This window comes from Vicugna pacos, chromosome 2 (assembly GCF_048564905.1).
Source record: "Vicugna pacos chromosome 2, VicPac4, whole genome shotgun sequence".
Lineage (NCBI taxonomy): Eukaryota > Metazoa > Chordata > Mammalia > Artiodactyla > Camelidae > Vicugna > Vicugna pacos.
The window spans coordinates 85,583,964-85,603,591 of NC_132988.1; the positions used below are offsets into that span (position 1 = coordinate 85,583,964).

The 19,628-nt window shown below is 44.9% G+C and overlaps 1 protein-coding gene across 2 annotated transcripts in view; it reads left to right on the forward strand.

The window, feature by feature from the left end:
- SCFD2 (sec1 family domain containing 2) overlaps positions 1-19,628 on the forward strand; it is a 351,298-nt gene that overhangs the window by 294,897 nt on the left and 36,773 nt on the right. For both annotated transcript variants that reach the window (XM_072943848.1, XM_006198127.4), the window contains one exon: positions 15,187-15,332. In XM_072943848.1, coding sequence (XP_072799949.1) covers positions 15,187-15,332 — 146 coding nt within the window. The remainder of the gene's footprint in view (positions 1-15,186; positions 15,333-19,628) is intronic.

Consider the following 19,628-nt stretch of genomic DNA (forward strand, 5'->3'; position numbering starts at 1 on the left):
CCTCCCGTGGCAGTTTGGCAGTTTGTGTCACTGGTTGTGGGTTTTTTTTTTTTGCCCCACTAAGTTTTCTGTGTTCTCGCTGTCAGGAAAGGATGGGGAGACAGTGAAAATGCTTGGGCATGTGAAGTCAAAGCACTTGTGCTCCAGCCAGGAGACCCTTCCAGGTGGCCTGCTTCTCTCCCAGGCCTACACGTTCCATTAAAACCCACTCATCAGCACAAGAAGGTATCTGGCCTTATAGCTATACCTTCCTTTCTAGTTTTCTTCATCCGTGTGCGTCTCTTCCCCTATCTGCCATGGGGAAGGCCCCACGTGATCTGCTCTGCCTGTCCTTCTGACTTTTCCTTCCTCTGACTTCCTTTGCCTCCTCTCTCCCCTTGCTCCTCCACTTGGGCCGCTCAGTCTCCTTGCTCCCCTGAAACCCCCTCAGCCTTTTCTGCCTCAGGGACTTTGTACATACTGCCCTTAAGCCTAGAAAGCCTTTTCCCAGGTATCTACCGTGCTTGCCTGCTCACTTCAGAAACATCTCTGCTAAAATGCACCTCATCCAAGAAGCCTTTCTTTACCGTGTCTAAAATAGCTCCTGCCTCTATCTTTCTTCTGAGCACTTATCACTAGGGACATGTTATGACTTGTTTATTTGAATATTTATTTACATGTTATCTGCTTCCCTCCATTGAAGTGTAGGCTTCATGAGAGCAGTCACTATCTTCAGTGCCTAGCAGGTGGTTAGCACTCAATAAATATGTGATGACAGATCAGAAGGGAGGAAAGAGATAGGGGAGGGAGGGAGGAAAAACAAAGAAGGAAATGCATTTATATGTATTTATAAATGTTGATAAAGTGCTTTAAGAGCACGGCAACCTGACTGAGATGGGGTGATCAGAAAAGGCCTCTTGGAGGAGATGATGATCCAGCTGAGACCTAATATATGGCTACAACCAGAACAACTAGAGGGGAGAAAAGTGCAAAGAGCCTGAGCTTGAGATCTACCGGGGAACAAGAGAAGGCTGGAGTGGCTGGAACCCCGGGGGCAAGTTGGAAGGGGAAGCGGGGCCTAATCATAGCTATGTAGCAAGGAGATGGCCTTCAGGGGGCTAGTCTGGTACAAAGTAGTTCTGACTAAAGGCAGATTTTGGGGTGGCGTGGTCATGAAGAAGGCCTGGGAGAGCACGACGGTCCTGCAACAGAGGCATCTGCCTCCCTGGTCTCCTGAGGCTGCAAGGCTGTTTCCCTTTTAAAGGAGATGGTTATTCATTAAACAGCCTTCCTCGAGACATCACCGCTTCCGCGCTGTCATCTGAAAAACGAGCTTATCAGCACCTACTCCGCGGGGCTGTCGTCAGCACAGTTCCCAGCGCCCTGGAACCACCTGGTTACAGTTGGCTGATTCTCAGTTTGCCGCATGCCGCGCTCGGTGCCGGCAATGTCGCGGGGACAGAGGGAGAGAGGACCCTGCCTCTGAGTAGCGGATGAGCTTCTTAGGAAATATCCATGCTCCTGGCACTGCAGGAGAAGAGCATCAGTCTCACACCCCCCAGCACACGCCAGTCCAAAGGGTGGTCTGCGAGAGGAGTTCGGAGAGTGCCAATGAATATTTTCTATTTTCAGCTAGGTTTTTTTCTGATGCATGTTAAAATAAGCCAATATTAGTACATCCAATCAGCTTACGTAGAACTAATAAATGAGTTGATTTCTAGCTACCTTAGGGAGAAGACTTAGCACATTATGGAACAGGCAGTACCTGGAAGTGGCAGCAGTGAAGGTGACAGGTGAACAGCTGAGGTTCAGGAAGCAGGGACCTGGCAGGCAGCATCTGAAGGAGGCAGAGTGGAGCGGTCTCGAGTCAGCTTCTAGAGTCAGACTGTGAAGAGGATCAGATAGGACGTGAGCTGGAGGGGCCAGCCTGTCGTCAGAAGCCGGGCAGTGACATTCTTTGAGGCTCATAGAGGGAACTGAGTGGGTGTTGGCAGGACTCAGACTGAAAGGAGACAGACTGGACGGTCCAGGGGGGGAGAAGAGGTATCTTAGGGTCTTATGCTGAGACTCTCATTGACCTAGAAACGTTGTGTGAATTAGGACCCTGGCTGACCCTGTAAATAACAGAGAAAAGCATGCCTGACCCCACAATTAATAGCAGAGACAGTCTTTTCTGTCAGGTTTTCTTCCCCACTAGGATATAGACTCTGCTGTTGACCTCATTCAGGGAGATGGAAATGCTGAAAGGAGAAAAATGAAATTGAGTGTATGATTCTGCCATGAATCAGGAACAAAGGAGTGAGGTTAGGCAGGTGGGACTGTGGCACCCAGTAATGTTCATTTGGGGAAAATTGGTGCAGCTAGCCAGGAATAAATACACTGCTACCCAGGGGCCAGGCTCCCCCACCAGCCAAAGAGAGTGGTACTTTGGGCAGCTAAGAAAAAGAAAAGGATGAGTTTGGTGTGTATTGCACTTCAGAATTAGAGTAGCTTTCTTGCTTTGCTATTTTAAAGCCTAAAATATATGCGTACTAAAAAATCAAAATGACAGAAAAGTACATAAACTAGAATGCAGAAGTCTCCCGTAATTCCCTAGACAACAACCTTTGACAAGCAGTTGTTTATTTCATTCAACAACTATTTACTGAGCGCCTGCCATGTGTCAGGGACAAAGATTATCTTAGGAGGTTCAAATACATCAGTAATTAAAGCAAAGGTCTTTGTCTTCGCCGGGCTTACATTCTAGAGCTGTGTGCAATTACTGTACAATAATACAGTAACTGCTAGCCGCATGTGGCAATTCAATTAATTAAAATTACATGCAATTTAGAACTGAGACTCCACCAGTCACACTACCCATATTTCAGGTGCTCAATATCCATATGTAGCTGGCGGCTGCCATATTGGACCACACAGATGTAGAACATTTCCATCACTGCAGACAGTTCTATTGGGCAGTGATGTTCTAGAGGAATAATGACTGTTAACAGTTTGCAATGTGTTATTCTGGACTTGTATACACAAATACGTAGATGTGTGTATGTATATATGTGTGTGTGGTTGTGTACACGTGTGTGTATATGTGTGTATATACTCTGTATGCGTGTGTGTGGATATATATGCGTGTGTGTAGATCTACTATTCAGCAACCTACTCTTGTCACTTAACAATCTAGCACAGGCGTCTTCTTTGATAAGTAAATGGTAGATCAAACACATCAATTTTTTTCTCATCAGACAGGTGAAAGCGCCTGGAAGCCCACAGGCCTCAGCCTGCAGCCCGCTCCACCCCCCACCCCACCAAGCAGGAAACCTGGCTCCATCCTCAGCCAGGGAGGCGGGGAGAGCATCTGTCTTCTCTGCCTCTTCCTCTGCCAGCTCTCGCCTCACTGGGACCTGAGCTGTGAGTTGCAGGAGGCAGACTTCTGCCTGTAAGCTTTCCTGATTTCTCCGCATTTGCTTCTGGGGTCCACCCTCAAGGCTGCTCCTGCTTCCAAGAGAGACGAGGGCCATGGTGGCATTTCCGCCCTTCCCCTCCATGCCAGGGTCCACTGGCAAACCTCTCTGGACTTCGTCTCATCTCCGAATCAGGCACAGCTAACCCACACGCTAATCCATGCTGCCACCAAAAGAAAATACAGAAAAGCGATAGATAAGAGGCCTCATTTAGCAGAGGCTTAAATTTCAGGCGTAGCGATGCTGGCTCGGTTCAATGGAGATTTACAACAACAGGTGCAGGGGCACCTTGGGTTGAGGCTGAGAGTGATTTTTGTGTGTGTTGGGGGAGGGGCGGGCTGGGGATCTCATTTGATCTGTCTGCTACTTGAAGAAAAATAAACTCCATTTGCTCTTCTATTCTTTTAAGAAACAAAAGGGATGAAAGAAACTTTAGGTCAATAAGCTTCCCTTTCATTCTTCCCTTTTTCTCAGATAGATCAGAAAATGATCCCGCATTATGAACCACCTAGCCTTCCCCCAAAATACAAACAGGCACGGCTGTCCCTCCGCGCTTACAGATCTCGTGAGAGCAAGCTCAGCAAGGCTGGAGCCCAAGAGGTATAATGGAAAAGAAGAGATGGTTAGATTTTGTTTTAAACTCCTCTAAATGGCAGTGAGAACAAGAGGCAGGGGAGGGCCAGTCATTTAAAAGGCTTTTAAATGTGCCATGATTTGGACTTATGATTTCATCCTTTTCTACGAATGAGCAATTAGCTGTAGCACAGATTTGTGTAATTAGTAGACAAACCAAACCCTGGGTGATGTTTTCACTGTAACTTGGCTAGGGAAGCATTGCCCAGGGGCCCATTGCAGCTAGAAACCACACCATGTTATTCCCACAGTCTCAATTTAATTGCCATTTCCAAAATAAAGTACAATCTTACCGCTTAAGAATCCTTCATGGGCAACAGACCTTTGGTACTCTCTGTAAAACCAGCAGCAAGACTGGACCTGGGGTAAGATTCAGAAAGGAGCAGAAAGAACGCAGCTCACTGTGGTCCCTCACAGCTTCCTTCTTGGTCTGCCCCTCCAGGAAGCCTTCCAGGTGATCTTGGGGAAGCCCTGGGCCTCTGCTGCAGCTGCATCAGGTAGAACCCCCCCCTCCCCCCAACGCACATACATCGCTGCACTGGAGAACAGAGGCGCAGAGTGTGGAGGGAAGCGAGGTGCAGGGCTGGCGGGACATCAGGCACACATCCCGGAAGATAAGTGGGATCAGCCTGCAGCCCGTCTTGGAGCATCTGGGCCTCCATTTGGCTCTCTCTGAAATGCCGAACTGGTTCATTGCTTCTCAAAACTGTGCAGGGGGATATGATTCCCTGCGAAAATCAAATGATGGTCATCTTCTCTCAATTCAAAGACAAATAAAGTAAGCAGATCCAACTTTTCCCGCCATAAGTTGATATCTACCCTGTGTTTTCTTACCTTTGCTGCTTCCACATGTATAGCGCCCCAAGAAGAACAAACAAGAAACAAGCAGATATTAACAGAAAAGCTGCTGGCTATTCTGAACTCCCAGCCGGGCTCTGGTGCCACCTTTCCGTGCGTGTAGGGTAGCCTTGTTTTCTCCTCGTTTGGAAAATGAGCCCCCCAGCAGTCACTGTCACTGTGGTCTCAGGCGCAGCTGGCTCCTGGGGACTCTGCCACCTGACAGCTGGTGAAAACAACCAGCAGCCAGCTGCAGGTCATCTCTCAAGGCAGCCACGCAGAGCTCTTCAGAACTACCAGAAATGTCAACGTGCTTTGAAAGGGGACTTAAGGTATACATGGAAGTTTGTCGTTCAGTAGAATTAATTCAACAAGATTAAAATAATCAGCCTGTTCAGAAGCCCTGTCAATGAGAGACGGGTTTTGAGAGTAGGTCTGTAATGACTGTTAGGAGCCTGTGTGCCGCCCCTCTGGGGACTGGGAAGGGTTGTGAATATCTCCGGCGTATGTGGCTATGTGGGCATTTCCCCAACTTGTGGCAGGTTTCATTTCTGGAAAAGGGGCCCAAAGTCAAAATGATACGAGAGAGATCGGATTTTTCCCAGGGTGACAGCCCCAATAATAGGAGACTGTGCAACCCATCAGAAACCAGCGCCTACCTTGTTAAAGAAATAGCCTCAAGCATGGGATTTCAGTCACTCCGAAAGCTGAACTTCATGACACCTTTGTCTAAGGTGATTTGGGTTGATTTAACAGGATGACATAATAACTGACCTATGAAAGTTGTCTTATTTAATATGATGCAGTACACTTAACTAACCCCTCCTTAACTACATGAAGTCTTGGGGGTATAGCTCAGTGGTAGAATGTGTGCTTAGCACGCGCCAGGTCCTGGATTCAATCCTCAGCGTCTCCATTTAAAATAAAAATTTAAAAAAAAATTAAATCTTAAAGAAACTTTGTTGGTATTGTTAAGGTAGTCAGAAAAGCTACATTGGAAAGGTTTTTTTCAGAAGCATATTAGAGGAAATGTTTTGAAACAGTTGGGGCTGTTTGCTCATTTCGGTGGTGACCCAGGATCATCTGTCTGGCTGCCTCCTTGGCCGGCACTTCCTGAAGCAGCACAGACGTTCAGGATTGAGAGGCTGCTTGCCGCACTGCCAACATCCTGCTTTCTGGGCCTCACTGGCAACTTGACCTCGTTCCCTGCCATTAAAAATGCAAGTTCCAAAGCATATTCCCAAGCGTTCCTTCCTTCAGGCCTCCCCACCACATACACGTTTTCTCACAAAAAGCCTCGGAACTTGGGCTAGAATTCTGGGCAGTCACATTTCCTCCTGACTGTACAAGCCTTTCCACACCCACCACACATCCCCAACCTGCCTAATAATAATAGATTTCAGCTGTCATTTCTTCCCTTTTTTCAGCTGTTATAAAAGGCCGAATTTGCTGGAGGCTTAAAAAAGTAGTGTGACTGGTTTTTTTGCTTTGCTTTTTTAAGATGATAGCTGATACATTTAAAAGATTATATGCTATATATGTTATAAAGCATAATTATGTAATAAACATGCATGAACCCACCACCCTAGCCCAGGGGGTTGCCTACCCACTCACCCCACCCCCACAACCATTTTCTAAAGCTTGTATTTATCACTCTCTTTCTTTCTTTTTTTAACGGAGGTGCTGGGACTGAACCCAGGACCTCGTGCTTGCTAAGCTACACTCCCCCCATCATTCTCTTTCTTTCTAAAAGAGTTTTCTCTCATATGCATGTATACCTAAACACATAGAGTTTAGTTTTGCTTGTTGAGCAATGTATGCATCCAGTCGAGGTTGCTCTTCTTAAGCTGCCTTTTTGGGAGTTAATCCACTTCTGCATGGAGAGTGCAGTTACACAGACCCATCTGGGAGCCCTTTGCTTGAAATTTCCTGCAGAGACAGTTTCTCAGCTCCTCAAGGATCAGGGTTGTTGCTTTACAGCGCGTTTGGTCTGATTCAGCTCTTTTCCTGTCACCTCTCTGTTTTCATTCATGTATTCAAGAAACATTTCACGGGTATTTCTGTGAGCCTGGCAACGTGTGAGACCAGCAGAGAACCAAAGCGCCCCTGCAGCTTGTCACCACCCCTCCCCTCCTGTCTTCCTCCATCATTTGAGCCATAACCAGAGGTCACAGGCCAGAAGATTCCAGGACATTGAGTAGGATCCAGTGAACCAAGGGGCCGTGGGATCAGCGTGGGCTGAGAGCCCGAGGGGAGACCTAGGGAGGGACTTCTGGAAGTGGTCCAGTCCCCCATGAGCCCTGTCTCCAGCCTTTGCGCCTCACCTGGATGTTTCTGGCCCTGATTTTCTTTGTTAGGCCAGCCTCACTAACACTCTCATCCAAGCACATTTACTTCATTACCTCCACACCTGCAGAGGAGCCCCTGCCTTGTGGTGCACATCAGGGGCTCCACAAGGGAAGAGGAGATCAGCCCTGGACCACCTGAAGGCTGACAGTGCAGACTATGGGGGGTTGGAGGGGTGATGATGGAAGGAGTTAAAATTCACACTAGGTCCTTAGGTACTTGATTGATGACACAGATACAACTGCCTGTGTGGTATAACTGTGGAGCCTCAGAAATATGTATATATATATTGCTTTCATTTATATACAATATGATATATAATATAAATATAATGAATATAAATAATACATTACATATAATTCATGTGTTCTCAGCCAGCCTCCACATGACCTGCTCACCAAAATAACTGACATTCTGCAGTCCATCTATAAAATAGGCTGACTCCTGCCAAAGTCCTGACCCCTCTCAGCGCTCTAAGTCCATCTCCACGTGCCCAGGCACACCTCCTCTTTCTGGGCGAGTCACATGATTCCCCAGACCAGGATGTTTGCTCCCAAACCTGCTTATGCCAGTCATACCTGTCATTAAGTTGCAAACTTTAATTAAATGTTCTCTGAAAAAAATGTGAATTCCAAAAAACTTGGTTCCATGAAAACCAAATTGAATGCCTTTGAAAGATTCAGTAAAGATGAGTCATTTTTAAAATGCTTTAGATCCGAACAAGGTGATTATGAAAGATTAAAGGGAAAAACAACATTAAAATCTAGCAGGATTCTGCTCTCAGATTGTGCTATGGGTGTCTTTAATTTCTTATTCCACTTTACATGGACTAAAATTGGAAATTATAAATGGTACGTAATAGCTTTGTTTTTTTTTTTTTAAAGACAGAACTCTAGTCAGCAGATAATACTCAAAGAAAAGACCTTGGCCTTTTCTCAAAAGATTAGTGGATAAGCAGACATTTATGTTTTAATTTTAAACAAAATTATACATATACTTACATACACAAAAATATATGTATATGTGATATATATGTGTGGGAGAGAGATCAATTTTTCATGATCTCCGTCTTTAAAGGACTTCTAATCACCTATTGGTCCCAAGCACCTTTGAGAAAGAGGGCCTCCATTATATATATTACCAGACTGACCTACTCAAGAGTAGTTTTATAAACTCACAGACATTGAACACAAACTTACGGTTACCCGAGGGAAGAGGGGCTGGAGGGATAAATTGGGAGTTCAGGATTTGCAGATACACACTACTATATATAAAATAGATAAACAGCAAGGTCCTACTGTGTAGTGCAGGGAACTAGATTTAATACCTCGTGATGGCCTATATGACTATGAAAGGGAATATACATATGTATAACTGAAACACTATGCTGCACACCAGAAGTTAATACAACATTGTAAACTGACTATACCTCAAATTAAAAAAAAAGGAAAAAAAGTTAGATTTTACTTTAAAAAAAACAAATGGTTTTATACAGCCAACCTCCCTAGAAGATTTCAGATATGATACCACTTGCTAAGGTTTACTTGGGCTTTTATTTCGTTTGGTTTTATTTTCATTTGCTAGCCTTTTATTGAGAGCCATGAAAAAGGACTCCATCTTTAAAACAATGGTTTGGAAAGAGAAAAGGCAGTGTCAGACTGCCGGATGGATGAGGGAGGTCATGACCTCCCAGCACGCTGCCCTTTCTGGCCACGTCACAGCCCCAAGCCAAGCTTTTCTCTGTCTGCCCCAGGAGCCCGTGGAGGTGGGCCCCCCGCTGCCTGGGGTTTGCTGACAGGCAGGAGGGCAGCGATGAAAACTGGAAAATGGGCCTGATGTTCTCAAGCTCTGGTCCAGAAGAAGGATGAGGAGGCCACCGTTGGATAACTTGGGTCCAGATAAGAATAGGGCCTCTTGACCAGACTCAAAATTCTTGGACCCTAGCTCTTCCCAACCAGAAGTGAGGGGACTTTACAACCATGAGGAGAGTAACATCACTAAATAGGGAGACATTTCAAATCCTATTCCAGCCATGCCCCCTAGCTTATCCAGCCCCACAGGTGACATGCTTTATGTGTGACGTGTGTGTGTGTGTGTGTGTGTGTGTGTGTGTGTGTGTTGGAAGGCCCTAGATGAGGGCCTACATCAGCTCGAATCCAGACTGAAACTTTGGATACAGCAGACTCTCGATATGAGAAGCTTTATTTTCCTGACTACCTAAGAAATAAAACCAAACTGGAAGCCAGGTTCTTTTGAAAAGGTTTCCCAAGCCCCAGAAAGGTTCGAGCCTGCTCCGGGAGAGAACCAAATAGAAGAGGAGCACTAGGCAGAGTAGGAGGCCAGCTTCAGTTCAGCCCTCCCAGGACGGTCACTGAGCTACGCAGGAAATGTGGGTCCCCGCAGCTGCAAATGGGGGTCCCTGCGGTGCACAGAGCCACAGAAACCACTTGTCTCCCTCTGCTCAAGTAAAGGGACTTCAGTAAGTGGAGACGGCTGAGAGAGGGGCAGGGGAGGGCAGACACGGACACCGGATCCCTGTTTTGTTGCTCTGACGAGTAACTGGACCCCTGCCCAAGAGATCCCCAAGCCCTCCAAAGAAAGAAATTGCAGGGCCATGGGTCATCCTCCATTTTAGGTGAACACAGGAGTGCCCTGGGGGACCGGCGGCCTCCCTTATCAAGAAGTAGGCAACTGAAGTACACAGACTGTGCTTGGCCCAAGGCTGGGATCAGCTTCTGCTTTATTAACTATTTAACTAAGTGGATTAAATGAGAATTGACTGGAACTGCACACTTCGCGTTCCCTTACAAAACATCCTTATCTCATAAGCTGGCTTAATGGAACGGGCTGTCAGGGGCTTATTAGAAGTAACTGAATACAGCACCTGACGGGGCAGAGCTCCGGGCAGGGTGTGCAGCAGGCCCGCAGCTCCCACACCTTGTGTGGCTACCACAGCTGGCCTGCAGTGGACTGCAAACCCCACTATTGGCATCTCCCCCAGGGACAGGCCCAGGTCTTCCCAAGAAGAAGGGCATTTGCCACTCACTCCGTTTTGAAAGCATTTCTTCGCTATTAAGGGTGAACTAAATGCTTTACTGATCTTTTATGCGTGTGGTCTCAGCACATATGAAAGACATCAGAGCCGAGTGGTTAACAGGACCATTCGGGGTTAGACTTCAAGGATTTGAATCCTAGCTTTACTGCTTACTCCTTGAGTGCCTATGTGTTACTTAACTTCTCTATGGCTCAGTTTCCCTACCTGCAAAATGGGGGCGATAATAGTACCTACCTCACTGGGTTTCTGTGGCGATTAAATGAACTAGTATGTTTAAACTTCTTAGAGTAGTGCCTTGCATAAGTGATTATATAAGTGAGCTTTCAGTGATTATAGCCCTTACACAGGACAGAATTCATCCCATTTCCTAGCTTTTGCACCCACATCTCCTTTAGCTATTAATTGCAGCATGAATTTGGAATGAGTCTCATTCACAGAGGAGATACTCTGAATGGTGGGAGGCTGTGTTCACGGAGGAAGTCAGGGCTGTGATCAGAGGGATTTTGAACCCTGACTTTGCTGGAGATGGTGATGTCACCTTGCATGTCCTTTATCTTCCCTGATCCACGTTTCTGTGTGTGTGTGTGTGTGTGTGTGTGTGTGTGTGTGTGTGTGTGTGACTTCCATTATAGGATTTGGGTAAATGAATGTAAATCCTGCTTTTGGTGAAGGTTGATGTAATTATGAAAAATGCTCAGAGACGATAAAAATGAGAGCCCTGGGACCTGGTGTCCCAGAAACATGTACACTGTAGAGCACTTGCTTAGAGAATAACAGACACGTCGGAAAGGGTTGATGGTTTGGACAGAAGTTGCCTTTGTGCAGTTGAACAATTAAGATAATGGACTTTTTGAGGGGAAAGTTTTACTTTATTTGTAAGTGTAGGACTTTTTTTGTTCCAAAATTTCTGCTGGGTTCACTTGATTTCAATTTACCTATAATCTGTAATCATTTCTGTCAAACAACTACAGTTGACCTAACCCTTTGGAATTATACAGCTTTTGCTTAAACTAATTCCAATGAATAATCAGTAATTTCCCTATATAATCTATAGTTTTAAATAATGTATAATCCAGAAGATGATTCTATTCAGCTTAACCTAATGGATAAACACTATAATCCTCACCTTTCAAAAAACTGAAAGGGGCCTTGTGAAAAATTGGATGAACCTTTTTGTCCTATAGAAAACGAGCTACTTTCAATTCATCATTTTAGCCTATTAGCTGAATTGTATTTTAGAAAAACTGAAACACTATGCATGGTATTAGAACTGGTAATGTTTTCTTCTTGTTTTCATGTCTCTTCCAATTTAAAACAGTAGTACATGGTATACAACAGTTAGATACAATTGATGTAATTTCCCATATTTTAAATGGCTCAGCCTAAGGGTTTAAGGAAAGGAGTCACGTGAATGAGGGAGAAGCCGTAACCTTCCAGGATTTCTTCTGCTTGATTATTGACTAACACGCTGATGTATCTTGGCTGAGCTGCAATGCCAAGGGTAAGCATGGTGTGACGTCAATAGATGCTCTGTATCTGTGCAGCTCAAGCTCTGTAAGAGTTAGGAGGATGTTATGGTCATGCTCAGAAAATGACACATTTTCTCCTTTCCACAAAGCTCAGCACAGAATTCAGGGGAGTGCACGTGAACATCCCAGATTCCCTCCATCCACTTCCTCCATCCCCACCACAGCTCACTGAACACAGGGAAGCTTCCTCTCACTGGCTTGGCCATATGTTTGATTTTTTTTAATGGCAATTAGCAGGACATTTCTGGAAATCAGGACATAAAGACTGGTCAGAGAATTTTTATGGTACAATAAGAAAGATACATATTGTCTTTGTCCTCAGTTCCTAACACACAGCTCTTAAAACTCTTGGAATCTCCAGAGTGATGAGAGTGTCTTGTATGTTAATACGATGATTGGTGGAGGGAGGAGGGTGGGGGGGATGATAACTTCGAGATGGGGCTAGTTGCCAGAAAAACCAAGGCATGTTTAGAGGACTGGAACTTTCAGCCCTACCTCCCAACCTCAGAGGGAAGAGAGGGGCTGTAAGATGAATTAATCACCAGTGGCCAATAATGTAATCAATCATGCCTATGTAATGAGGGCTCCATAAAAATCCCTAAACAATAGGGTTCGAAGAGCCTCTGGGTCGACGAACACATCAAGGTACTGGAGTACCTAGAGTGGGCATCAAAGTCCCGTGCTTCTTTCCCCATTCCTTGCCTCTGCATCTCTTCCACTTGGCTAAGTTGCATCCCTTGGGATAAACTGGTAGAGTAAGTAAAGAGCTTCCCTGAGGTCTGTGAGCCGTTCTATCAAACTGCTGAACCTGAGGCAGGCGTCATGGGAGCCTTCAGTGATAGGTCCGGAGTGCAGATGACCACCTGGGACTTGCATCTGGCATCTGACGTGGGGGCAATCTTGTGGGGTCTGCACTAAATCTCCATAGTCAGGGGCAGAATTGAGTTGAATGGTAGCACACTCAGTTAAGGTCTGGAGAGTTAGAGAATCGGTTGGTAGGGGGGAAATCCCCACACATTTGGTGTCAGAAGTATTGTGATTAAAAACAGTTCGGAATTCTGCCCTCCCTTAAGGAGTTATTACATACAGCAGTCCGCAGTTTTGAAGAGTCTGGGTCAACTACACACACGCCACCTTGCTGTGTCTGCTGCATTGGGATGGCCCAATGCACCTCATTTATTTTTTTTCCCCGATGCGCTTTAGATCCACTCCATTTTAGTTTGAGCTTGTTTGGGTCTACCTCTACTCCCTGAAAAGAACTTCTCTATCAAAATTAACAAGTATCTCCTTACTTCACACCTGCCAGAAAAGCTACAATCAAGAAAACATGGTAACAAGCGTTGCTGAGGATGCAGAGATATCCCAACCGTCTTACACCGCTGGCAGGAATGTAAAATGGTGCAGTCGCTTAGGAAAATAGGCTGGCAATTCCTCAGAAGGTTAAAGACAGAGTTGCCATGTGACCCAGCAATCCTATTCCTAAATATATACCCAAGAGAAATGAAGATGTATGTCTACATAAAAATTTGTACGTGTAAAACTAGAAGCATTATTCATAATAACCAAAATGTGGAAACACCCGAATGTCCATCCACCGATGAATGGCTGTATAAAACGACTATTAGTCAGCAATGAAAAGAAACAAAGTCCTGATGCATGCTACAACCTTCAGGATGATCCCCGAAAACATTATGCTAAGTGAGAGAAGCCAGTCACAAAAGATCATATAGTCTATGATTACAATTCTATGAAGTGTCTAGAGTAGGTAAATCCGTAGAAACTGAAAGCAGGCTAGTGGTGCCAGGGCCTGGAGTAGGGAAAGAAGGGGAGTGCCAGTTAACAGGAATGGAGTTTCTTGTCAAGGTGATAAAAATGTTCTAAAATTGATTATAGTGGTGATGCTTGTACAACTGTGTGAATATATTAAAGTTACTGAGTTGGACACTTGAAGTAGGTTAATTGGATAACATATGAATCGCATCTCAATAAAGCTATTCTGAAAAAAAAGAATACAGCGTCTGGGTCCAGGCTGCCTGTGCTCAAGTCACCCTGGCGGCTCTGGTGTCCCGAGACAAGGATTTGGGTGCAGGGACTATATTTGAAAGGGCCTCCCAGGCAGCATGGGCAGGGAGTAGGGGAATGAGGCAGGAAGGAAGGAAAGCCAACAGAGGGGGCATTCGTGAGTTATCTTGCGGGTCAGTGGGGCTCAGTCTTACTGCCCCCCCAAAAGGCTATGGAGACCATACTTCAGAATTGTCCCCCAAAGCGATGAGAAAGCTACGTTGTTTCTGAGCGCTGACTTCTCAGCACTTCCAGCCTGCCCTGCACGAAGGCCAAGCCTCCTTCCAACCAGAGAAAGCCCCATGGCAGGAGGAGAGAGACACAGAGGCCGGGACAGAGAAACACAGAGACAGACGTGCAGGTCCTTGAAGTAGGGAGCAGACGGAGGTCATGAGAACTTTTCCCCAAACCTGCGGGTGACTCGGTCCAGGTGACTGAGCACATATGGGCTAAGCATCGACAGTGTCTGCTGACAGGACTGTTACTTAATCTCTCTGCCCCTCAGCTCCCTCATCCTTGAAGGGAGAAGATAATAGCTCCTATGGCATTGGGATGATAATGAGGATCGATGCGTCAATGTATCTGCGGTATTCCAACTAGTCAAAAATACTCATCTTGAATCTTCCTCTATTTTTTGATCTTCTGAGTTATCCACGGTCATTTGTCTTCTGAATGAGCTTCTAACAAGAGAGAGAATGAATCCATCTATTCTAAGTTTCAAAAAGAAATAGAATCATTGCCGAGAACAGTCTCCTTATTAGGTCCCCTTTGTGTTTTACCAGCTTTGAATGGCTGCCTTTTGAAATACGCCATATGCTTTGTTAGCACATTAGACAGATGCCCATCCCAGCAAGTTCTGTCATTAGAGCAACACTGTGATCTTTCTCATCCTTGCTGTTCTGTTTTATGGAAACTGTTGGTGGGATTCAAGTGAGAGCGGTTCATCACAGTCCTCTCTTGTATTTTCCTTTGTGTCTCCTCGTATTTTCCCAAAGCTGTGTTCTGAGGATTGTAGACCCTGGGGAGCTTTCTTTTCGTGAAACATCTGCAGTCTAGGGAATTGAAGCCAGGGGCTGCAATCACGGGCAATTCTGAGTTCTACTTCTGTCAAAGGCATTTACATTCAACACGTTTCATTGCTCATGGGTGACTGAAACAGCCCAGCTGGTGAACAGCTAGGTAGAAAAAGGGTTAAAAAAAAAAACCCACGTTACATGGAGCTCAACCTGTCATGATTAAAACTCAATTTAAAGATTTGTTCACCCAAGAAAATATCTCTGGATTGTTTCAGGCTGTGACTCTTCAGTTAACCTGACATTTCACAAATCCAAAAGTGCCATGGATGAACTGTTTACTTCGCTTCGGGATATTGCTGGAGCTCGGAATCTCATGAAACAGTTTAAGTCTGTATATGTTCCTGGAAATCAGACCCACCAGGCAAGTACATATGTTTTAAAGTAACCATCTAATCTGTGTTGTGTTTTTAGGATTCAGAGACTAAAAGAAAAGTTTCCATTTTAACCTCTCTACAATGAAGGATTTGTTCAAGATGCTCTCCAAGTCCCCTTCAGCTCTGGCTTCCCCTAAATCTAAAAGCACCCCAATTTCTTTGTACCACAAGCTTGATGCAGTGAGATGAGCACTGGACTGGGGGGTCAGCGCTGCTGTAGAACTGTACAGGCCTGTTCTGTAACCTTAGGCAAGTCTCTAAGTGCCAGATGAGGGGTTGGTCAGAGATGATGCCCAAGTTTCTGGATCTAAGACTCACAGAATGACCTAATAATGTTATGACAAGGAAAAAAGAAGTCTATGACAGCAAAAACATTTGCTATTTAGAATGTCCCCACCACTTTCTAAGAAGAGTAGGGGAACCTTAGAAGGATGTTTGACCAAGTAGTAGAAAGATGGTATGAGAATCCAAGATGGAAGGGATAATTTCTCTATAAAAACTGTGTGGGAGGAGGCACAGAAATGACCAAAGAAAGCCTGAAAGAGTCATCAAGGCTGGAGCCATTGAGGCTAGCAGTCTCTGTTGGACAGGACTCAGGTTCCTGGTAGGCAAAGATGAGCTTTCAAGGAAGAAGAGATGCTTCTGACAGGAACGATCTTCTGACAGGAAAGATCACTAGGTTTTACTGTGGAGTGAGTAAAGAAATCTTTCCCATCTCCCCCATGAAATCATCAGTAAAATTCACTCTGTTTGCAGTGGGGAGGGTAATAGCTCAGTGGCAGAGCACATACTTAGCATGCATAAGGTCCTGGGTTCAATCCTCAGTAACTCCATTAAAAAAAAATTTACTTTATTTGCTAAGGCTTTTTGGAGAGTTGAATGAGCCATTAGTGTAGATTCTGACACAGTGAGGGGTTCAGCTTCAGGGTGCTGATTCTTTAAAGTGGGTGTGTAGACAAGAACTAAAGTTTCCCACTACAGCCTAGCAAAAATCCAGATTTTTCCTCTGGTAATTTGTATAGCAGCTGATACTTGAAGAGCACTCCTACATTTAGTTTTTCCTTTGATCCTCACAAGCAAGTCAGAGAGGTATTATTATCCCGAGACCCAGGAAGGCCACAGTGACTTGCCACAGGCACACAGGTGGCCAGGGCTTGATGCCAGGTCTCTGCTGCCAACACAGCCCCTCCTCCCGCGCTGTACCATGGTTCTCACGGAGGCTCCAGAAGCACTGACTGACGGTGCTGATGGGTATCTGAAGTCACTCACCAAGATACAGAAGGCCTTAGAAGTTGGCACTCAACTTAGTAACATAAATTCCCATCCTTTGTTCAATGATCTGAGAATATCGCTAGTATAAAAATGCAGATAAAATCGCTCAGATAATCATTTGTAGTTTTGTCATTTAAAAAATTACCAGTCTTAAATACTGCAGAATGGACTACTTCTAGAAGACATGATAGAACTGGTGATATATGATGAAATTTAGACCAAAGGATGTCAGGAAGCCAGTGGCTACATCGTTGACAAAGGGAAAATAAACCACTACAGTAATGTGGTCTTTTCAGTTTTATGATCATCATGGAGATTGATTTGGCCACCTTCACATAAACAAGAATTAGGTATAAATCGTGGGCATGATAAGGACAATGATAAGTTTCCTAAATTTGATCTCCCTGCCACCAACACTGTCGCTTCTCCAGACCTCAGAACCCTGTCCTGCAGCCATCACCTTTGGAAAACGAGCCTTCCCTTGTTGCGTATATTCTTCTTACGATGACTCAGTAACGTCAACACGTTCACTGAAAATCCTAAATGTCAGCAAGAGAAAGTGGGAGCAAGGCAAGGAGTTTATGTTTATCTTGGGGAGATTAAATAAATAATGATACAGACAGTGAAATGCTGTGCAACCATGAAAATGGATGGGATTTAAATATGTTTGGCAGGGACAGTATCTGAATCTTGTCTCAGGCTCTCAAAATCCTAAATGTCAGCAAGAGAAAGTGGGAGCAAGGCAAGGAGTTTATGTTTATCTTGGGGAGATTAAATAAATAATGATACAGACAGTGAAATGCTGTGCAACCATGAAAATGGATGGGATTTAAATATGTTTGGCAGGGACAGTATCTGAATCTTGTCTCAGGCTCTGCTTGGAGAATTCAAACTGAAACAGAGGTTCATGACCTATTAGGTGAAAAAATGTTGTAGATCACTCTGTAAAATGTTATTCTGTTTTTTGTTTAAAAAAATAATAATAAAATAGGAGAGGTGGGTATAGGTGGGTATAGCTCAATGGCAGATTGCATGCTTAGCATGCATGAGGTTCTGGGTTTAACCCCCGGTACCTCCATTTAAAAGTAATAACAATAATAAGTATAAAAGTATATGGGTGTGTATATTTAATAAGTCTTTAAAATTTTAGGAGAAATTTATAATGGTTACCTTGTGAGGAACAGGAAGGGTTGGATGGACAAGGAGGAACTCTGGCTTCTTGCTCTGTATTTACAAATACAGAGGAAGAGTTTTTGATAGTATTATGGACAGTTTTTACCTGTTTGGGTTTTCCAACATTTCTTGAATTTAAAGTTTTCAGTCACAGCTGTAAGCCCCGTGAGGACAAGGATTTTGAGCTGGCTTGTCCACTGCCATATCCTCAGTGCCTAGAGCGGTATCTTGCACATAGTAGGTGCTTGATAAATATTTTTTGGATTCATCTTGAATGCACTACATATATCTTCATCATATATTGAAAGATTTGTTGGTAGAAAAATGTGTATACATAGAAAAAGACAAGTGTCCAGACTCAAAACAGAGTCTAGCTATGTCTAGCTTTGAAGATGGACCTTGGCTGGGCAACTTTCTGTCCAACCCTTCTCCTAATTTGGTCCTCAGCCCAGTAGCTCCAGGAAAAAAATCGTATTTTCTCTCTAGCTCCATGCTGTTTCCACACAGAATCTAGTTGGGATGTCCTGGGCTCCCTGGGAAAACTGGGAAGACAATAGACCTGGTCTGGCCAGGGGTTCCTGTTCCAACTCTGACCAGTGCTGCATATCTGGGCTCTCTCCTCTGGATCTTGGGGTCCTTCCCAGATACCTCTCTCCTGCTCCAAAGCAAATGAGTTGGCTCTCGGAGCCACTCCTGTTTCTTCTGCTAGCATTAGAGGCACCTCTTATTTAACCTTCATCCTTTAGCCCTTTAGGAAGGGCTGTGTCAGTCACAACTCAGGTGCTGAAAGCAGACATCACTCTTGACATTTTAAGGAGAGCGTGATTTCATACAAGGAATTAAGTACATATAAAATTTCATGAAGAGCTGGAGGAATGGGATCTAGACTAGATCTCTAGGAATGAGCCCGGAACGTTACCACACACCTGGCCCTCCAAGGGAACCAGTACCTCTCCCGCAGTCAGAAGAGCAGGAGTGATGGAGTTCATGAGGCTGCCACTGAAGCTCTTGACTTGAAGAACATACCACCAAAGCTGGAGACAGCTTCTGTCTGTTCACCATGGTAAATGCAGAGCTCCACTCAGTGCTTGCCATCCAGTAGGTGGGTGGGTAGGTAGGTAGATGGATGGATGGATGGATGGATCCTGGACTGTGGGTCTTATCCAGAATTGCATTTCTCACATTCTTAATTCTTAGTAAGAGTGATGTTAGCACATAGATTAACAGCAGCACTTGGGTTCATAGCCCAGCTCTGCTCCTTACTAACTGTGTGACCTTAGGCAAATTACTTCACCTTTCTGTGCCTAGTTCCTCTTCTGTAAGAAGGAGCTCCTAATAGCTCCTTCCTAAGAGTGCTCTGATGATTAGGTCAGTCCATACATATAAAGCTCTAAGGACAGGAACTGACGATAGACAGCCCTATGTAGGCATTTGCTGTAACAGTTGTAGTAAAGGATGAAATAGGCCTTCCCTTTGTCCTCTTCCATAGCATCCTGTCTTTTCCTTTGTTGGGAGATGGGCTACACAGAAAGGGAGTCGTTCTCAAGCTGAAGGTCCTATTAGCTGCAGCATATGGTCAGAGTTTACTGCCGACACCCATTGGTTTGGAAAGCTCATGTTTGTCTATAGACTCTGAGGACTGGAACCTAAGCCCCACTTTTGCCTGTGCAGCAAGTCTTCTTATGCTTTCATTTCTTACTGCAAATGTTCCAGTTTAATGGGAGGCTTAACCTCCTTCCTAGATGCCAGTGTTTGATGTGCTCCGATCCCTCGGCTGCAGCATTGGGAGGGTGTTAGGCAGATGTCTCAGGGCGAGGAGCTCATGAGCCCTTTCAGAC